Source organism: Xenopus tropicalis, chromosome 2 (assembly GCF_000004195.4).
Source record: "Xenopus tropicalis strain Nigerian chromosome 2, UCB_Xtro_10.0, whole genome shotgun sequence".
Classification (NCBI taxonomy): domain Eukaryota; kingdom Metazoa; phylum Chordata; class Amphibia; order Anura; family Pipidae; genus Xenopus; species Xenopus tropicalis.
This window is the reverse complement of record NC_030678.2, coordinates 138232670-138251007: the sequence shown is the minus strand read 5'-3', so window position 1 is coordinate 138251007 and position 18338 is coordinate 138232670. Positions and strand designations below refer to the sequence as shown.

At 39.3% G+C, this 18338-nt stretch overlaps 1 protein-coding gene across 3 annotated transcripts; it reads left to right on the top strand.

The window, feature by feature from the left end:
• Positions 1-229: 229 nt before the first annotated feature.
• Positions 230-18338, top strand: dnajc14 (DnaJ heat shock protein family (Hsp40) member C14). 3 transcript variants are annotated; one of them, XM_012957815.3, is made up of 7 exons: positions 230-355; positions 7821-9293; positions 9638-9744; positions 12501-12620; positions 14238-14398; positions 14634-14736; positions 15335-18338. In XM_012957815.3, the coding sequence occupies exons 2-7, from the start codon at positions 7893-7895 to the stop codon at positions 15561-15563; spliced, it is 2121 nt and encodes a 706-aa protein (XP_012813269.1). In that variant the 5' UTR covers positions 230-355; positions 7821-7892; the 3' UTR covers positions 15564-18338. The 3 variants fall into 3 exon arrangements, with proteins under 3 accessions (XP_012813269.1, XP_004911947.1, XP_002934558.1); XM_004911890.4 differs by having other exon boundaries at positions 230-495; positions 7826-9293; XM_002934512.5 differs by having other exon boundaries at positions 230-495.

Here is an 18338-nt window from a genome sequence, read left to right as displayed (position 1 = left end):
CTCTGGGGACTGATGTGGCAAAGGGCATGCTGGGAAACCAACACGAAAGAAATGTCTTTTTTCTTTTTTTTTTTGTTCTCTTGCAAAAGTAAGAGTGGCAAGCAGAGGAAAACCAGTTCGTTTGATGAAACACAGCCACTTACAATACGCTTTCCAAATGTGTAAAGATAGGCTTCGCCGTCTTTACTTTGACTCCCACAAGGCGGCTGCGTGACGCGTCACGGCGCTTACGTAAGTCATGACGGCGCTTACGTATAGTCGTGACGCCACAGTCTCGCGTGATTAGACTTGTGGCATCGGGATTTTCTGTGAGACAGGAGGCAAGGAGCTTGCAATTAACAGCTTTGCAGGAGGTGTAAGTAGCGAACCGGGACTGCGGGCTGTGTTAGGCAAAGCGGGAGTGTGTCGCAAAAACGGGACTGTTGAGCAGTATGCGCTAGCTCCCGCCCTCCCGAAGTCTGCATCTTACTGACAGCAGGGGCCCCGGTAATCCAAGTAAGTGCTGTAGGGTCCCCCTTAAGGTTAAGAACCAAAGCCCACCCTGCCCGGGAAGACTGGCGGCCCTGGGTGGGACAAGCTTGTTTCTACAGTGGCACCTGGGCTGACATGTTCTATGTTACACAAGTGATATGGGCAGGATATGAGTGATGCATTCTGGATGCACTGCTAGAGACAGCATATAGGGTTAATGGCATCATTCTCTTTTTCGTACTACGCTCAAACATTTATGAATACACTGTTGTACAGTAACTGCTATATGTAAGGAAGAGGTAACAAACAGCCGTGCCTACATGGGAAATGCGAGTTGAAAAGGTGGGGTGCAACGTTTTATGAGCCCCCAGAATGAGGACTGCTGTGTCAGCCTGCTGGGGTTTCAGCCCTTTCAATGTAACTATGTTTTTCAGAACTCTCTTTTTTAATGTGTAGTTTTTTCAGCCACTGTTGGCAGCCCTGTCTGGGTCTCTATTCTTACTTTAAACCATTTTTTGTATTTCTGTATATAATGCCACTTGTAGAAGCTGCAGTGCTCATTTTATTTCTAATACATTCATATTGCAGGCATGTGGAATAAAAACAAATAAGTATGCAATGTCATTACGCAATTCCTTAAAGGAGACCTATCCTATAAAAATTACAAATGTACCAGTGAATTATACTCCTCTAGATATAGAAGGAATGTGCTTAAAAAAGTTGTATTTCAGACTGATTTATTGAGAAATTCCACCAAAACCCCACTAGTCCCGCCCATCTGTGCCACTTCCTGCTGGCTGAATTCTCTGGATGAGCTAGGGAGCCGGCGGCCCTCCATACACTGCACTATAAGATAGGAACCAATCAGCAGCTAGGCTGACCTGATAGGGAACTGAAGCCTGTCTGTGCTTGTGGGAGTGCAGGGCTGTGATTGGCTCTCCCCCTCCTACTGTGCTTCTGGCAGGGACCGTTAGGACACGCCCACTCTCCATTTCAAACTCCGACAGAGAAGTGATAGGATCTATAGGGAGCTCCAATAAAGGGGCCATTGTTACAGATAGGATTCATTTTTAGCACAAAGTGAAACCAGCACCTTATATTATTCATAATTGCCTACAAAATTAGGGTTTTCCCATTTATCCTATATGTCCCCTTTAACCCCACAAAGCCCTGCTGTGAATGCTAGCGCCCTACTCTCTCTGATGACTGTGGGCATCACACCATGCCTGGAGACAGTGCAAAGACCTGATACACAGATGCACAAGGTAAACAGGCCTCTTCAGTTTTTGCACCGCCTCTTGGCCCTGCCTGACAGTTGCAGGAAAAAATTGTCAGTGTCTCGCAGTCAGTGATAGAGAAACTTTCAGTTTTACGTCACATGTAATGTAGCTTATATTTCTTAAGAGTGCTCTGTAACAATTTCTTTTTCCTAACATCGCTGCTGTATTGCATACCTTTAGATATTGGTTTATCCTGTCCATAACACTATTATTTCTCTCTTGTTTGTGTTTGGTATTAAACCTACACATTGTTACTGTTTTTTTTAAGTTTTGAATCTCCTTGGAAACACATTGTTGTTCTTGCTTTTCTTCATTGTTTCTTTAAAAAAAAAAAAAAAACACATGCAGCTACCGACTATCCTGTGAATGGTTTGTTATTGTTGTATAGTTAGACGCATTGTAAAATGATTTATCCATTTGATCACAATGAACACAGTAGCTGTATGGGTTGTTGCCACTGCTCTGTTGCTTGCTACTGGTAAATCTACTATGTTGTTAAGGGCTCTTCCACCCTTATTTGTTTAAAAAAAATTTTTTTTTTAATCTAATGAAGGAAACTGTAATGCAAAGCAAGCTCGCGGTTCCCTTGTAGCTATCAGAGTTCCACTGAAATAGCAAGCATTATACAGTGAATGATGTAGCTATTTTGTAAAATATAAGGATATTATAAGTTGCTAAGGAGCTCACTGACCATATAAAGGGACAAAGCCGAAGGCTGTGTGCTTTTATACAGGTCATGGAATGCCAAGGTGATTTCAAAAATCCTCATATTTGACTAAAGGAGGTAAATTCTTATGATAAACAAGTTTCAGTGAGTCGTGACAAATATGATATCACAAAGCAGTAATTTTAACTGTTGCCATCTTTAAGCACTGTTTATAAGGATATAATTTACAGTATATTCATGGCTCTTGTGTATGACTTCGGAGAACATTTTTACATTGCCCAGTGTCAGTGACCTTTACACCAGTCAAGCATATGTTTTAGCCATTGTGCATGCCCTTTGATCATTATTTTGTTTATCTCCTGAGGAGTTATTCTTGTGTTGTTGTAGTTGCTTTCAGAGATAATCTGGAGTTCAACAGTAAAGGTGCCCATACACGTGAAGCAAGCAGATCTTCTCCCGATATCCCCACCTACCAGTGGGCGATATCGGGGAACATGTAGGCTAATTCAATTGTTTGGCCCTGGGGTCAAACAATCGAATTATAATGGTGGCAAGGGGGCAGTTGGTTCGGGGACCGCATCAACGAGCCGATGCGGTCCCTGATCCAACTAAATCTTTTAACCTGTCCGATCGATATCCGCCAAATTTCAGGCCAGATATTGGTCGGGCATGCCCCTCATTCCTGCCCCGATACCGGCAGCTACAATCGACCCGTGTATGGCCACCTTAAGTTTTCCAACTAGGGACTTTTGATTTATAAGGACTATGTCCATCAGCAATCCCTTTGTCAGTTTTGTAGCCTACCACTACACCTGCCAACAGTTGCTTATTGACATGTTTCTTTAACAAGTGCTTCACTTAAATGGATACTGTCATGATTTTTATGGTATATGTTTTATTTCTTAATGTACTAATGTATTTTTACAAATGTATTTTTTTTTTGTTGCAATTTTGGTTTGTAGGAAGCCATGGCAGCTAATTGCATTGTGCCTGAGTCCGGGCTTTCAGAAAGAGCCAGGGCTACACATTAGAACGGCTTTCAGATAATCTATTGTTTCTCCTACTCCCATGTAACTGGAGGAGTCCCAAGCTGGACTTGGATTTCTTACTATTGACTGCTATTATGATATCTACTAGGAGCTCCTATCTTGCTACCTTCCCATTGTTCTGCTGATCGGCTGCTGGGGGTGGGGTTATATCACTCCAACTTGCAGCTCAGCATTAAAGTGTGACTGAAGTTTATCAGAGCACAGGCCACATGACTGTGGCACCCTGGGAAACGAAGAATATGGCTAGACCCATGTGAAATTTCAAAATTTAAATATAAAATCTGTGTTTTTGAAAATTGTATTTCAACACACAATTCTGCTGGAGAAGCTCTATTAACTGATGCATTAAAAATAAAAACAACAAAAAAATCTCAAGCTGTAGGTATACCTTCAGTTCTCTCAATAGTGCCCTTAAGTCTCCGCATATTTCACCTGTTCAGATGATCAGAAGCCAAACAGGAAGAAAAAATACTGAGCTGTATAAAGAAAGTTCCTATAATGCCTCGCCCCTGCACCGAGACCCAGACCGGTGGTCTTCTCAGTTTGTAAGACTATGAGGAAGCTTCCTGTTGATTGGCTCAGATCCTCATTCCTAAGGGGGGGGGGGGGGGGGTTGAGTGCTTAGCATTCTTGAGGGGGGGTGGCAGGAGAGGGGAGAGACCTGCGTGTCTCTGGCAGAGGAAAACAGATACAACAAATCTTTTGACAGAGAACTCAGTGCAGGGTTTCTGTGAGTGCTTATGGCTGTATTTACATAGACCTTTCTGATACAACTTACTTAGTTTTTACCTTTCTTTCCCCTTTAAAGTTCACCAGGGCACCTCTAGCAGGACAGAAATTTTAAAGGAGACATTTTATATAAAGTTCATATTCAGTTATAATTTTCATCCTCCCTCAAATTGTGAAATGATGCAGAAAGAAAGATGTTTTGAAAGTATTTTACCTCCTAAAACTGCCATTATATGAGAGCTGCATACACAACCCCACTGATCAGAAGTCAGAGCCAAATGAGACAAGGGAGTGTTGCTTCAGTCTCCCACAGGAAGTGGTCACAGCACTGACTGACAGGCTTTACTCAGCAGCAGCAGGGAAAACCCCTTCCTCCTTCTGTGTCTCTCTGCTTGTGCTGCTGCCAGGGGAGTGGAGGGGGGGGAGAGGAGCGAGTAGAGCAGGAATGACTGTCTGTGACATTGCTAAGCCCCGCCCACTCTATGCATATTCACTTTAAGTAGGTGAGGGTGTCATTGAAGTCTAGAAGATGGCATAAGGTCTGGGTAGAGCACAGTTTTCAAGCAGTTATGGACATATTTGAACCCAAAGGTATCAAAATAAAAGCACTTCCTTCTATTTTACATTATTTTACATTGTTTAGTGCATTGTAAAAATGTATGGTATATATCCCCATTAAAGAGATGGTTCTTAAAAAGGTTGCATCCTATGATGATGCCTTGTTGAAAGTAATGTAAAAAGAAAGTTGGTTTTAGTAGACTGAAATAATGGTTTTGCCATTTCTGAGGTTTAGGCCATGCACAACTTCTAGTAACAGAATCCATCATTTCTACATGGAACAAGGTGAGGGAAGGGTTGAATTACTCTGCCAGCTTAAGGGTGATGAAATGGTCCCCACAAATTAAAGGCAGACTGTCATGCTTTCCTAACATGTATGCATAAAAAAAAAGTTTGTTATGTTTAGATTTTTATGCACTTTTTTGACATAGCCCATCTGATTGAGCTCATGTTAAAGAGGCCGGTATTTATTTTAGAGATGCACCGAATCCAGGATTCAGTTCAGTCAACAATTTGGCCTTTTTTTAGCAGAATTCAGATTCAGACAAATCCAAGAACCTGGCCAAACCAATTCTGAATTCTTAAAATCACGTGACTTTGTTGCATGAACACGGAAGTTTAAATTTGTTACAGCGCTCTGTGGCACTGCTCTCTATACCTTTTCCATAGCCTAATTTGCATATGCAGATATTATTGTGCTGCTTGACGTATAATTTTGTGTAATGAACAGTATTTTTTGGGATGGTCTCATACATAACAAATGAATGGGAAGATCCGTAAGGTCAAAATCAGTGATATCATGGCTCCAGGGACTAGTATTATGGGCAAGAACAAGTAAACAACAGTGCAGAACTTTAAAGTAGGTGTAAAGTGATAGACATTGATATTCTTAAGTTGACTTTTAATATGTTAAAGAATGACCTATTCCTTGCAACTTTGCAATTGCTCTTAATTATTATATTTACTTTTTTTTTGACATTTTTGTCTTCCTCTTCTACATCTTTCCAGCTTTCATAAAAACTATCGCTCTGTGAGTTTACAATATTATTAATATAGCATGCAAATCTACTATTTCCATAGCTGTCTCTATATTCAAATCACACCAATGATGCGTTTTTTTTTTTTTTTTTTTTTAAATATCAGGCAGATATGAAGAACTCTAGATGCTTAAAACAATATTATGGATTATAAAAACATTTAAAAAACCTTTTATTCATTAAAACACTGCTCGCCAGCATAATTAAAAGAACAAAACATCAGGCAAGTAGCCTTTTACCAGTGTGCAGGTAACAGTCTGCTCAATCAGGTTACATAGCATGTGGACATTAATTAGCATACCGTATTTTTCGCCCTATAAGACGCTCCGGAATATAAGACGCACCCAATTTTAAAGGAGGAAAATCTAGAAAAAAAAGATTCTGAACCAAATACTGTAGTAAAATATTTTATATCAACTGTATAACGTTAATTGTCTCTGGGCTCGCACATAATGAGCCTCCCCCCCCAAGTATCCTTCAGCTTCCCCAGGGCCCCCCCCAAGTACCCTTCAGCGTCCCCCAGGGCCTCCGAGCATCCTCCAGCTCCCCCACGGCACCCCCAGCATTCTTCAGCTTCCCCCAGGGTGTGTGTGCCATCCCGCCGGCGACTTACATGTTCGCCAGTGGGATGGCAGGGGAAGGCAACTCGGGGAGATTAGTCGCCCGCGAACAGGGAGTTTTGTCGCGGGCGACTAATCTCCCCGTGTGCCAGAGCCCTAATAGCTTTCCTAACAGAAAAGTACCAATATTCATAAAGAACTAACATGGACACAGGTTGTGTAACAATAGAGATAAGATTGCTTGTATTACTCTGGCATTGTCTACTTTGTTCAGGTTGCAAACACCCTAATGCAACTGTCAGTTTGAGTGCCTTTCCTGCATGCACTACATCACTCTCTAGCAAATTTGGTATAAGCTGGTCCTTTATGCATAATTTATGCACAAAATCAATGCTAACTTTGCAGTTGAGTCCAATCCAACAGGATATGATTCACTATGCTGCTTAAAAGTGACATGGAAAGCGACCAAGGATTCATTAAGTATTAAAATAAAGTTTTTGGGTTTTTTTTTTTTTTTAGAGCCATTTTACCTGGTGATTTAAAGGACAAGTAACACCAAAAAAATAAGACCATGCAGTGGTAAAAATGGCACATTTGGTTTCATAAACACTACTTTAATTTTTATAAATAAGCTACTGTGTTGCCATGGGCACAGCCATTATAGTTGAATTGGACAAAAAGTACATTTAGAAGCTTTGTAGAACATAGTGGTTTTATTGCTTACACGGGAAGAGAGTTCAAATGCCATTCATGACTACAGAACTATAGAATACAAACTGTAGAACTGTTATCATATAAAACAGGACATTTGTATAAAAAGGTTCATACCTAGGTACTGCAGATACCAATTTTAAATGTTATCGTTTTATGATGTTGTTGGCCCTTTAAATTACAAGTGGGACATCACTTTAATACAGAATTTATTATACTGTCCCTGTTACCCCCTAGTTTGTATGGGTTTTTATTCCTGTTATTCATCACCACATCTTCCTATGCTGCCATTGGTTCTCAGACTAGCTGAACTGAAAGGCATATTGCAAATAGTTGCTGATGTTAGTGGCTTTTACCAAGTTACATAAAGAAACGCCACACAAATGATTTAGATATTATCCAACCTCCCACTAGCAACTGTGAATTTCCCTTATTAAATACATGATCTTTGATTGCAAGATCAAGAACACTAGTTTACAATTTCTCAGTTTTCTGTGCTGTCCAGCTGTGTAGATAATTTTGTAGTCCGCATCAGGCTAGTAATGCACCCTGCAATGTCAGCTTCTTTGACCAATGTAACCTCTTTTACTAATGATTTAATAACTGATGGATCTACTTTGTGTCTATTTATACAAAATATATTTTTGTTTACAAATTGATAGCCCTGTTTGGGCATCTCATACGCATGGCTGTGGAAGATAGTTTTAAATTGAAAATTTGCCTTGTTTTTGTTTTAACTCTTCATTGTCTTCTTCCAGTGCAGGATAGATGGAGGTACAATGAATGCAATAACCTAGAATCAGTCTTATGCCGGTGATGGATATGAAAGTATGGAGAAACAAATGCAAGGAGATTTGGAAAAACATGAAGACACAGCCTTATTCTGTAATAATGACCAAGAGTTCTTCAGGTTAGAAAATGCCTGGAGCCCTTCCACTAATCCAGGTGTGAAGCTGAATGTACAACAAAATGGCACAGGAGCACCATATGCAGATTTAGGGAAATTTAATCAAAAATGTTTTTTGCCCAAACAAGGTTTTATAAATAATGCGAAGGGGAATGAAAAGAAAGTAACAGCAGATCATTTTATCAGGGCAGCTGACCAAGGGTGCAATACATTTCTTCTTGAAGAGGATATTACTATTCAGTCTTGTAAAAATTCAGAGCCTCAATCCATATCAGAAACGGCAGGGTGTAGTGAGCTTCAAGCAGGAACTCCTCAGTCAGATTGTGGATGTATTACAAAAAACTATGATTCTAATTGTGACAGCTACTTAGATTCTGAGGATCATTCATTGGGGCGAGGGTGCCATCATTTTTCATCCTACCAGCAGCAACCTTTAGATGGTGAAGGAGATGAAGATGCAGACTGTGAGAGGCAAATAGAAGGTGAAGAGGATTCAGGAAAAGGGACAGGAGGAAAGAAGACCAGTCGCAGAGGAAAAAGCCGTACCCATCTAAAATGGGATGGTCATCAGACTTCATTCTCTGGAGGTAAGCACAAGACTGGCCGCAAAAAAAGCTATGCAGATGGTCGACGTGACCTTCAGTCTCTGGTTCCTCAGCCCTTAATGTGGCTTTCAACATCTTGTTTCCATATGCTCATTAGTTTTGTGCTTGTGATTGGAGAATATGTAGAGACACTGGGAATGCTGTTGTACATGAAAGTATGGATGCCAGCTCGTGACCTGGACCTTTTAAAAATTCAGCTTAGAACTTTTGGTCATTGGTTAAACCAGTGGAGAAAGGATTTGTGGAACTGGTCTTGGGCTTGTGGTTTATGGCTTCTGTCTGTGATGAAAATGGCCTGTGCCCTGTTGTTTTTGGTTCTAATGCTTTCAGTAGGCTCTGCTCGTCTGTCTTGGCAGTACATTAAAAAAGCACTGGACAGAGCAATAGTTAGCAAATGCCGGGCATCTGGATTCTCACTAAAACTTCACAGAGTCTGGGAAATAATTACGCAAAATAGAACTTGTAGCCGATTTGTTAATAATCTCAAGCAATGGACTTCAAATATATGGCCTTTCAAGTTAAGGAAAACCCAGGACACTTCATGGGCAGCAACAGGATCTCCAAGAATGGGCAAGTTCCAACCTGGGGAGGAAGTAGAACGTCTTCTGACTATGGCTGATATCCCAGAGGAAGACCTAAACCCTTTTCAGGTGTTGGGGGTGGAAGTGAATGCTTCTGACGCAGAGCTCAAAAAAGCATATCGTCAGCTGGCTGTGCTTGTAAGTGCTTTGTCATCAAATTGCTTTTATGCCCAAATTTACCTATTCTTGCTAAATCTGCTTCTTTGTCTAACTTCATCTGCATGTTCTTGCTCAAAGCATTTTCAAGCAGATTTGGGTTAAATGCACATTCCAAAAAGAAGCTCTTTCATGTTTTTCAGTGCTAGACTTTGTTAAAGTCCCTTTTTACATATATTTAGAGGTATCATGTACTTAAGACACATGTGTATAAACATATCAAGTGCAGTGTATATGAATGGTTAACATATAGCAATAGCCATGTTAAAATAAGATCAGCAGGTTTAAAGCTCAGCTCATACCCACTTTATTTGTTTCCATAACAGGTTCATCCAGACAAGAATAACCATCCACGTGCAGAAGAGGCTTTCAAAGTTTTGCGTGCTGCTTGGGACACCGTCAGCAACCCAGAGAAGCGCAGGGAGTATGAAATGTGAGAATTTAATGAAGTAATGCATGATTAAGTTATGCCTAAAATAACAGTTGGGGCTCATTTATAAACACTGGGCAAATATACAGCTGGGCAGTAACCCATAGAAACCATCCAGATGTTTTCAGCCAGCGGCAGGTAGAACAGTAAAAGCAAATTTTGCACCCGTAAAGTAACCCACATTAAACAATGAAACATATGCTTTCAATTTCTAACTTGGGTTCCCCAACCTTTCTTATTCGTGAGCCACAATCAAATGTAAAAAGACTTGGAGAGCAACAACAGCATTATAAATCATGGAGGTGCCAAAGAAGGGCTTAGATTGGCTATTAGGGAGCCTCTATGCACACTATCAGCTTACAGGAGGCTTTATTTGGTAGTAAATCTTGTTTTTATTCAACAAAACTTGCCCCCAAGTCAGGAATTCAAAAATAACTACCTGGTTTGGGGGCACTGAGAGCAACATCCAAGGAGTTGGGGAGCAACATGTTGCTCACAAGCCACTAGTTGGGGAACACTGCTGTATCGATTCAAAATTACCTGGTGCTTAGATATGAGCCCCAATGGCTTTTTCATTCTGACAGCAGAAGAGAAATTGGGAAATTTGGATCAACAATTCTGAATTTCATAAAAATGAAAATCGATAGTAATTGTCTTATGATATGCATTTAGAACTATGTTGGCTGAATGTGGCCCTCACAAACAAATATATTGTCTTCTTTTCTGCAATTTTAGATCTTTAAACCTACAGTCTCTTATATAAGTATCACTTTTATGTTTGTATACAGTGTAACAATAATCAGAGCCTTAAAGGATCAGATCAGGTATTGGCTGCTGGTTGTGGCCCTCCAAGGTATTTTGTGACACCTAGCATGCACATAGTCTTCAAACACTTCAATTTTTTTTAATGTAGTGGTCAGTTAATTTTTCACCATAAAACAATTTATAACAATAAAGATCTTTACTTAGTATTAATCTACTTCCGATAGCATTTTTTCAATTTCATGTTATATTGCAGTGTTTCCCAAACTGTAGAGCTGGCCCCTGGGGGTTCTGGAGCAGTAGCTAGAGGGCTTAGCCTGATGATCAGTTAGGGTGAGATTTGAGGATTCAGATTAAAAAATAGGCATGCATATCTGTTCTCCTTGATACACTTGAAGACCAGCTTGAAAGTCAATATGACTGAGATTTTGCTGTTGCAGATATTTGCAGATTTTGAACTGTGGACTTATAACGCAACTGTTTTCTTAATAGTGCAAAAATCACAAAACATTCATTTTAACTTATTTGCAGATGCCCATGTAATTGTAAGGTTAGCTTGTCCTTTAAAGCAGTGACTCTTACCTCCTGTAAAGTTAGTCACAGTACTATAATAAGTAAGTTGAACAAATGTATTTTAAACATGACTGCAAGTCTAGCTGTTTAACACTGTAAATCAGCCTAGTTCTATATAAAGTAACTGCTCACATACAAGTTTTATTTCCTAATGTAGCAAAAAATGCTTCCCTATGTTTTGAGAAAAAGATATTAAGATATTAAATGAGTACAAAAACAGGTACATTAGGTGCTTGATATTTTATTTTGTTTCCTTAGGCATAGTTTTATTTTTGGGTTTCTAACCTCTTAAAGCAAAATGTACATTATGTATACATAATGAATAGACATTTGACTAGTTTATCGTTTGTTGAGGGATAATTTTCCTTTGGAAAACATGCTGATTTAGCATTTTCACATCTCCTTTGTCTAGTTTTTGGATGTGATCAATGTTAAGGGTAAATTAGCAATCACAATTTTTGCTGTATTTCCTTGGTTATAAAAAGGCTGTAAGTTTAGACATATCTTGCACAATTTACAGGTACAGTGTACCAAAATTATCCCAAATGTGAATTTGCTGCTGCATCCAGTCTCTGGTTTAGTCACACAGGTCATTGCCAATGTACTAGGAAATGATCAACTAAATACCCTGTATTGCAGGCAGGAACAGTACTTAGAAATAGATAGCAATGGCACTCAGGAGCTTAATACGGGACTCAGCCCTTCAAAAAATTTTATTGCAGAAAATGCAACGTTTCGAGGCAAAGACAGCCCCTTTGTCAAGCTTGACAAAGGGGCTGTCTTTGCCTCGAAACGTTGCATTTTCCGCAATAAAATTTTTTGAAGGGCTGAGTCCCGTATTAAGCTCCTGAGTGCCATTGCTATCTATTTGGAAGTTGTGGGGAGGGTGCCGATCCCTCTAAGCACTGTGCACCGAGTGGTGAGTGGATTTTGGAGAGCGGAGGGAGTGCGGGTAAGGTTCATTTTTGCAGGAACAGTACTTAGGTCATCTTGTATTAAAATGCCTTGTTTGTGGCTATTTATTTCCTGGTATTTATATAGCAGCCAACACATTCCACAGCTGTTTACAGAGATTATACATCATTCACGTCAGTCCCTAGCCCAGTGGAGCTTACAGTCTAAGGTCCCTATCAAGTTTAAACATAGTAGGGCTATTTTATCAGAAGACAGCCGCCTGCCTGTATATTTTTGGAATGTGGGAGGCAACCAGAGTACTAGGAGGATACCTACATAGACATAGAAAGCATAGAAAATCATTGCAGGCTAGTGAAGCTAGTAAAGATAACCCTGTGCTACTTGCCGATTAAAATAATTTCCTTTTTACAATGGCACCAGGAATTGTTCCATGGTACTAATTATTTAAAATTGGAAAATTGTTAATGTTTCCTTTCACTTGTCCCTTCACTTCACTTGTTTCTGTCCAGGAAGCGTATGTCTGAAACTGAACTAGCCAAGTCTATGAATGAGTTCCTCAGCAAACTGCAGGATGATCTGAAGGAAGCAATGAACAGCATGATGTGCAGCAAGTGTCAAGGAAAACACAGGTAAGTTAGATCTGACTATGTTCCTATGGAAGCATCTAATAGGTTATTTAGGTTTTATATTCCTAAGAGTGCATCCCAGGTCTTAAAGGGCATTAACTGGTTGAGGTCCTTTATAGCATACTTTATTGCAAACTTTAAAGAAGAGCTAAACCCTAAAAATGAATATGGCTAAAAATGCCATATTTTATATGCTGTACATTTAGAACCAGCCTAAAGCTTCAGCATCCAGGACTTTAAACTTGTCACAGGAGCTTCCCATCTTAAAAAGTTTTTGTGACCTTCACATGCTCAGTGTGTTCCGAAAATTAGGTTAGCATGGATGTACCCTGATTCCTTTGGGAAAGATTTGGCCGAATAACGAATTTGTATCCTTATTTGCAGATGCAGATTAGGCCACGAAGGGTTTAAAGAGAAAAATGAGAAAACTTCTGTGTTTTTGTGGCAAAAAGAAGGTTTCTGATTCGATTCGGCCAGGCCCAAAAAGACATTTTCTTGGAAAGAGAAAAAGGCATTCGAAGTGTCTACCATTAGCAGTCCATTTCCAATTTAAATGAATGGGAAGTGTATGCTGTGGGAAAGGGCATGTTGACTTGCCAGAGTTCAGCCCGAAAAGTTCATAATAGTCTAATGTGCTGGCAAAAAAAGTGTGTAGACTCACCATCATGCAGTTTACTCCTTTTCATGTCTACAGAAGAACAGCCCAGTTAGTGTATATGCTCTTGTATAGCTCTGCGTTATGCTCTGGCTTCAGTGGAACCAGAGAATCATTTAGAGTTTGTCTTCAACTTCATCAAAGTTGATAAACCTTTAAACTATAATTAGCTTATTTATTATTGTAGACAAGTCTTCTAACTAGAGCACAGTTACAGAATCTAACACAAGCATTGTAGGCATAAAATTGCTTTAAATCTGCAAATAAATATTTCCATTAATTTCTCTGCACAGTGAGTAAATTTAAGGATGTACCTTTAATAGTGTGGTTGGCAAATCAGGTACCAAACTGTGGGGCTGGCCCACCTAGGCAGTGGGTTAGGGGGCTGAGCATGAAGGCCAGTTAGGCTGAGATTTTGCTCTTCTAGGTAAGCCAGGCTTAAAGGTGAGGTGAACACTTAATTATTATGAATTATTTAACTATTGCTGAAAACAGTATCTCTTAATTTGTTATTAATTAAAGGGATCCTTGCTGATTGACTTTAAATGGGACCAATAAATGCCAGTGAGTTAGAGCCATAGAGAATAAGGGTTTACATTCTACATTAGAAGCCTGAAGGTGGCCATACTTGGGCAAATTTAAGCATACTGTGCATGGACCCTCCAATAAGCCTACATCTACCAATAGCAGGCATGTTTGAATTTCCTATTAAATTTAGGGCTGCATCGGCTGGCAACATGCATTTCCAACATTGTAATCAGATAGTTTGACCCTAGGGCCAAGGGTGATATTGCCCACCTTAAGTAGGCATATTGGGGGAAAGATCCACTTGTTTGGTGATCTTACCTAATGAGCTGATCATATAGGGTGTGCCTAGAGTTAGTCTGTGCTTGGATAAAACCATCTAGACCCTACTTTTCCTTTTAAATTGCGTTGTTAAGGCATTGATCTTCTTCTTTTAAAAGGAGGTTTGAAATGGACAGGGACCCTACCAATGCTCGATACTGTGCTGAGTGTGGAAAGATGCATCCAGCTGAAGAAGGAGACTTTTGGGCAGAGTCTAGTATGCTTGGGCTGAAAATAACATACTTTGCAATGATGCAAGGAAAAGTGTTTGACATAACAGGTAGGAATTAATTACAGATCGATAGACATAATCCTATCCTAAAGTAGTTTAGAAGCAGCCAGTAGCTGCAGTTAAACTATGTTTTTTTGTCTAAACAGTATAGGACATTTAGTAGTGCAAAAACTAGTATATTTCTAAAGAATCGAAAAGTTCATAATACACTATTCTGTGTCACTTATTAGCTGTTACTGATTATGTTAAGGGCTGACTTTAATTTTATTCCATCCCTCTCTAGAATGGGCAGGATGCCAACGTGTGGGCATTTCACCCGACACTCACCGCGTTCCTTATCACATTTCATTTGGCTCAAGGAATCCCTCAAACACAGGACGACAAAGGTTTGGAATTATTCATGTGAAAAAAATTTAAAAAATGTTCTGACTTGCTATCTGAAGGGGCAAAGTTTTCCAAAAATCAACAACTTATCTGGATTTTCTTGATTTTATTTGCCAAGCATAACATTTTCATTTTTTGGCCAGTGATGTAACTAGATGTCACTGGGCCCCACTGCAAATTCAATTTAGGGCACCAAGATATTGGTATGTTTTCCTATTGTACCAAGATTTATTGAAATGGCTCATTAATTAGGTACTCACCACCCCCTTTACACTCCTGGACCCCCTGCAACTGCAGGGTCTGGTTTGTCTGTATTTACTCCCCTGTTTTTGGCCATTTACTGTTATTGGCGATCTTTTTACTTTGGAGAGGAAACAACATTCCCATAGCCATTCATTGTAAGTATTTATCACATACAAGTTAAGATGCTTCTGCCTATAGGTTAGAAAGATGAGTTGAAAATTTTTGCTGAAAAAAGCAAAAATTGATAAAATTGGGGTGAGGTGAAATTGGAAAAATGCTTCAATATATAGGGGTAATATGTGCCCTGTACTATGTTCAAATGTGGTCTCTTTCTAACAATGACACTTGTTATTCCAGGGCTCCATCAGAAAGCTGTCCCACCTCTGTTGCTGATTTGCAAAACCTTTTGAACAGGATATTCCAGGGCTCTCCTGGCTCAGTGCCCAATGGGAACATCTTTAATTCTACCCAGTCTCCACCACAAGGACCTCAGTCCCCATCTGGACAATCGAAACCTGAAACTGCACCCAGAAGTGACACAAAATCCAAGAAGAAGAAAAAAGTGAGACGTCCTGTACAACGATGAACCAGGATAGTCACTAAACAGACTATAATTGTATAGGGCAGAGGGTTAGTGTAGACCTACAGAGACCTGAGTGGCGAAGACATGAAAAATACATCTCAGAACCTTCTGGCTTGTCTTTCCAACACATGGTTGAAGTCAGAATGTACAGATTTAGCAGGATTCCAGCTGCCAAGGGCTTTCCACATGTCTTTGTTTTATTATTAACTCCCTTTTTAGTACTTTCCCTTATCATTGACACAGAGGAACAGTGCTGCTTGCCATTTCGGTGCCCTTTCACTGGGAAGGAATTCGCTTAGGGCCAGCAAAGCTCTCTTTTATCCCTTGCTTCTCATAATACCAAAGATTTAGAGTGTAAACCTTTTCTGGGGTGCAGGCACCATGTTTGCATCTATATCGCTTGATTTCCAGACCCAATTTAGCTGGGGATCAAATGCATTGCTGAATGTACAGCTGACTTGTACTTGAGTTGAGAAATCATTTTTCTTTAATTCTGTCATTATACCTAGGGTCAGTATCGCTCGCTTTGCCTTGTCAAGTGGTCACTAGAGCATTATATTAATGCATCATGGGAGACACCCATGATGATTTTATGAAATATGCCGTGAGAACATCAGGGAGAGCCATTTTTCAAAATGAAGGATTTAACTTTTTAAAATTATATTTTAATCTTTTTATATATTCGTAGTAGGTGAATTTTAAGATTAAATTATGTTTTTACCAAGGTGGTAAGTTGAGTTTTACAGGCAGGTTTTTTTTTTCCCCCTTGGTACTTTTCACTGCTATGACTGCAACTTATGAAACCTAAAAAGGAAAATCCATTCACTTTTAAGCTGTCTCACAATTTCCCTCTCCACACTTTGCAAGTTGCTGCTGCCTTTCCAAGGAATTGTTTAGTCTTCAGGGCACACACACACAGAGGCTTGGTTTAAAGTTGAGAATTAGGCACAGGTCCACAAAGCACAATAAGTTGTTTATACATTGAGCTAGCCCATTTGGCAGTGAATGAATTGGTGTAGGAAACAGAATATCTTGTCCTATAGAAATCCCAACAACAGCTTGAGGCCAGCATAGCGTGCACTTTTCTGCATCAACTCAAACATGATATCAAGCTGCAATAATATCTGTTTGACCCTAGAGCTGTGATGTGTTACATAGTGCCAGAGGGTCATATGCTTGCTTAGAATTCCTTACTCAAAGAATTCAAACATTTTAGAACAGTATACTGATTTGTAATATATACCAGAATTAAAGGCAGATTGGGATAGCCATTTGGCTAGCATTATGTGTAAATGCTTTTTGGCCTTGGAATTGTGATTTCTATTGGTAGTTACCTTTTTGTGCAATTTACACATCAGTAATCTGAGGCAATGAAATTGATTGGAATCCAATCTATTGGATTTAAACACTATCTTAAGCAAAAACCAAGGAAAAAATGAAGACCCACTTGCATTTTGGTTTTTCAGTTACCACTGTATGCAGGTATAGGATCTATTATTCAGAATGCTTAGGACCTGGGGGTTTTCGGATAAGGGATCTTTTTGTAATTTGGATCACTATTCCTTAAGTCTGCTAAAAATAATGTAAACATGAAATAATCCCGATAGGATTGTTTTGCCATTAATATGGATTCATGCAGCTTAGTTGGGATCAAGTACAAGGTACCGTTTTATAATTACAGAGAAAAAGGAAATTTTATAAATTAGAATTATATCTTTTTAATGGACTTTATGGGAGATGGCCTTCCTGTAATTTGGAGCTGTCAGGAAAACAAGTTACCTGTACCACATACCAAACAGTTGTCAGGGAACATTAATCTTGAAATGACTGCCAGTGATTATATCTGATGGCTCATTGTGGCTGATCACTGGCATTCAGGGCCCAAGCTTTAGGATTTAGGCATCTGAGTGTCTTATGGTAAATACCGAACAGCAAACATCATTTATAAAATGCAAAGTCCCCTACACAGAAGTCTCTGTTTTCACATACAACAGGATTAAATGAGGTTACTCGCTAACCATTTTCTTTTTTTTTTATATATATCATTCAATCTTCATTGGTATCTTTATTGCTTGTCTTCTTTTCCTATTTATGACTCAAAAGTGCTTACGTTGCCCTATGCTTTATTCTACTGTAACAGTATTTGAGGGCGACAAATGCCCATTCTGTTCTAAATCTGATCATATGGTAAATTTCTGCAGGAACAGTGTTTAGGACAATCAATTTTCACTATTTGTTTCATGCCTGGATATTTTATATTTTCCGATTGTATGTTTTTATTGTCTTTCAGCTCTGACCTATATGTTTAATAAACAGAACTATTCTGTTATATATACACCTGCCACAAGGTTTCTAACAGACATGCAGCCTGTGTAATTATCCAAAAGGTTAAAGTGAGTTGGCTGAAGAATGTCTTGCAAGTAACACTGGCATTTCTTCAAGGGCCACTAAACCGTAATTTGTTTTTCTATATTTTTAATGGAGATATAAAGAGCTAAATGTATATTTATTCTCCTTTTTGCTTTTGCCCTCAAGCTCCTTTTGAAGATATTACTGGTACTTCGGTTTCAGCCGTGGCCAAGCTGCCTCTGTCTGGGTGACTGTCTGCAAATGTTCTTCCTAAATTTTAGAATCCTTTTTCTTAATAAAAAAAAATTATTTCATGCCATTTTTAGCAAAAGGAATTATGCCGTTTAATCAGAAGAATAACCTCTCAGCCCAAGGATTAAACCTTCTTGTATTAAGTCAAATTAAAAGCTTATATGCCTTGAAATGCAA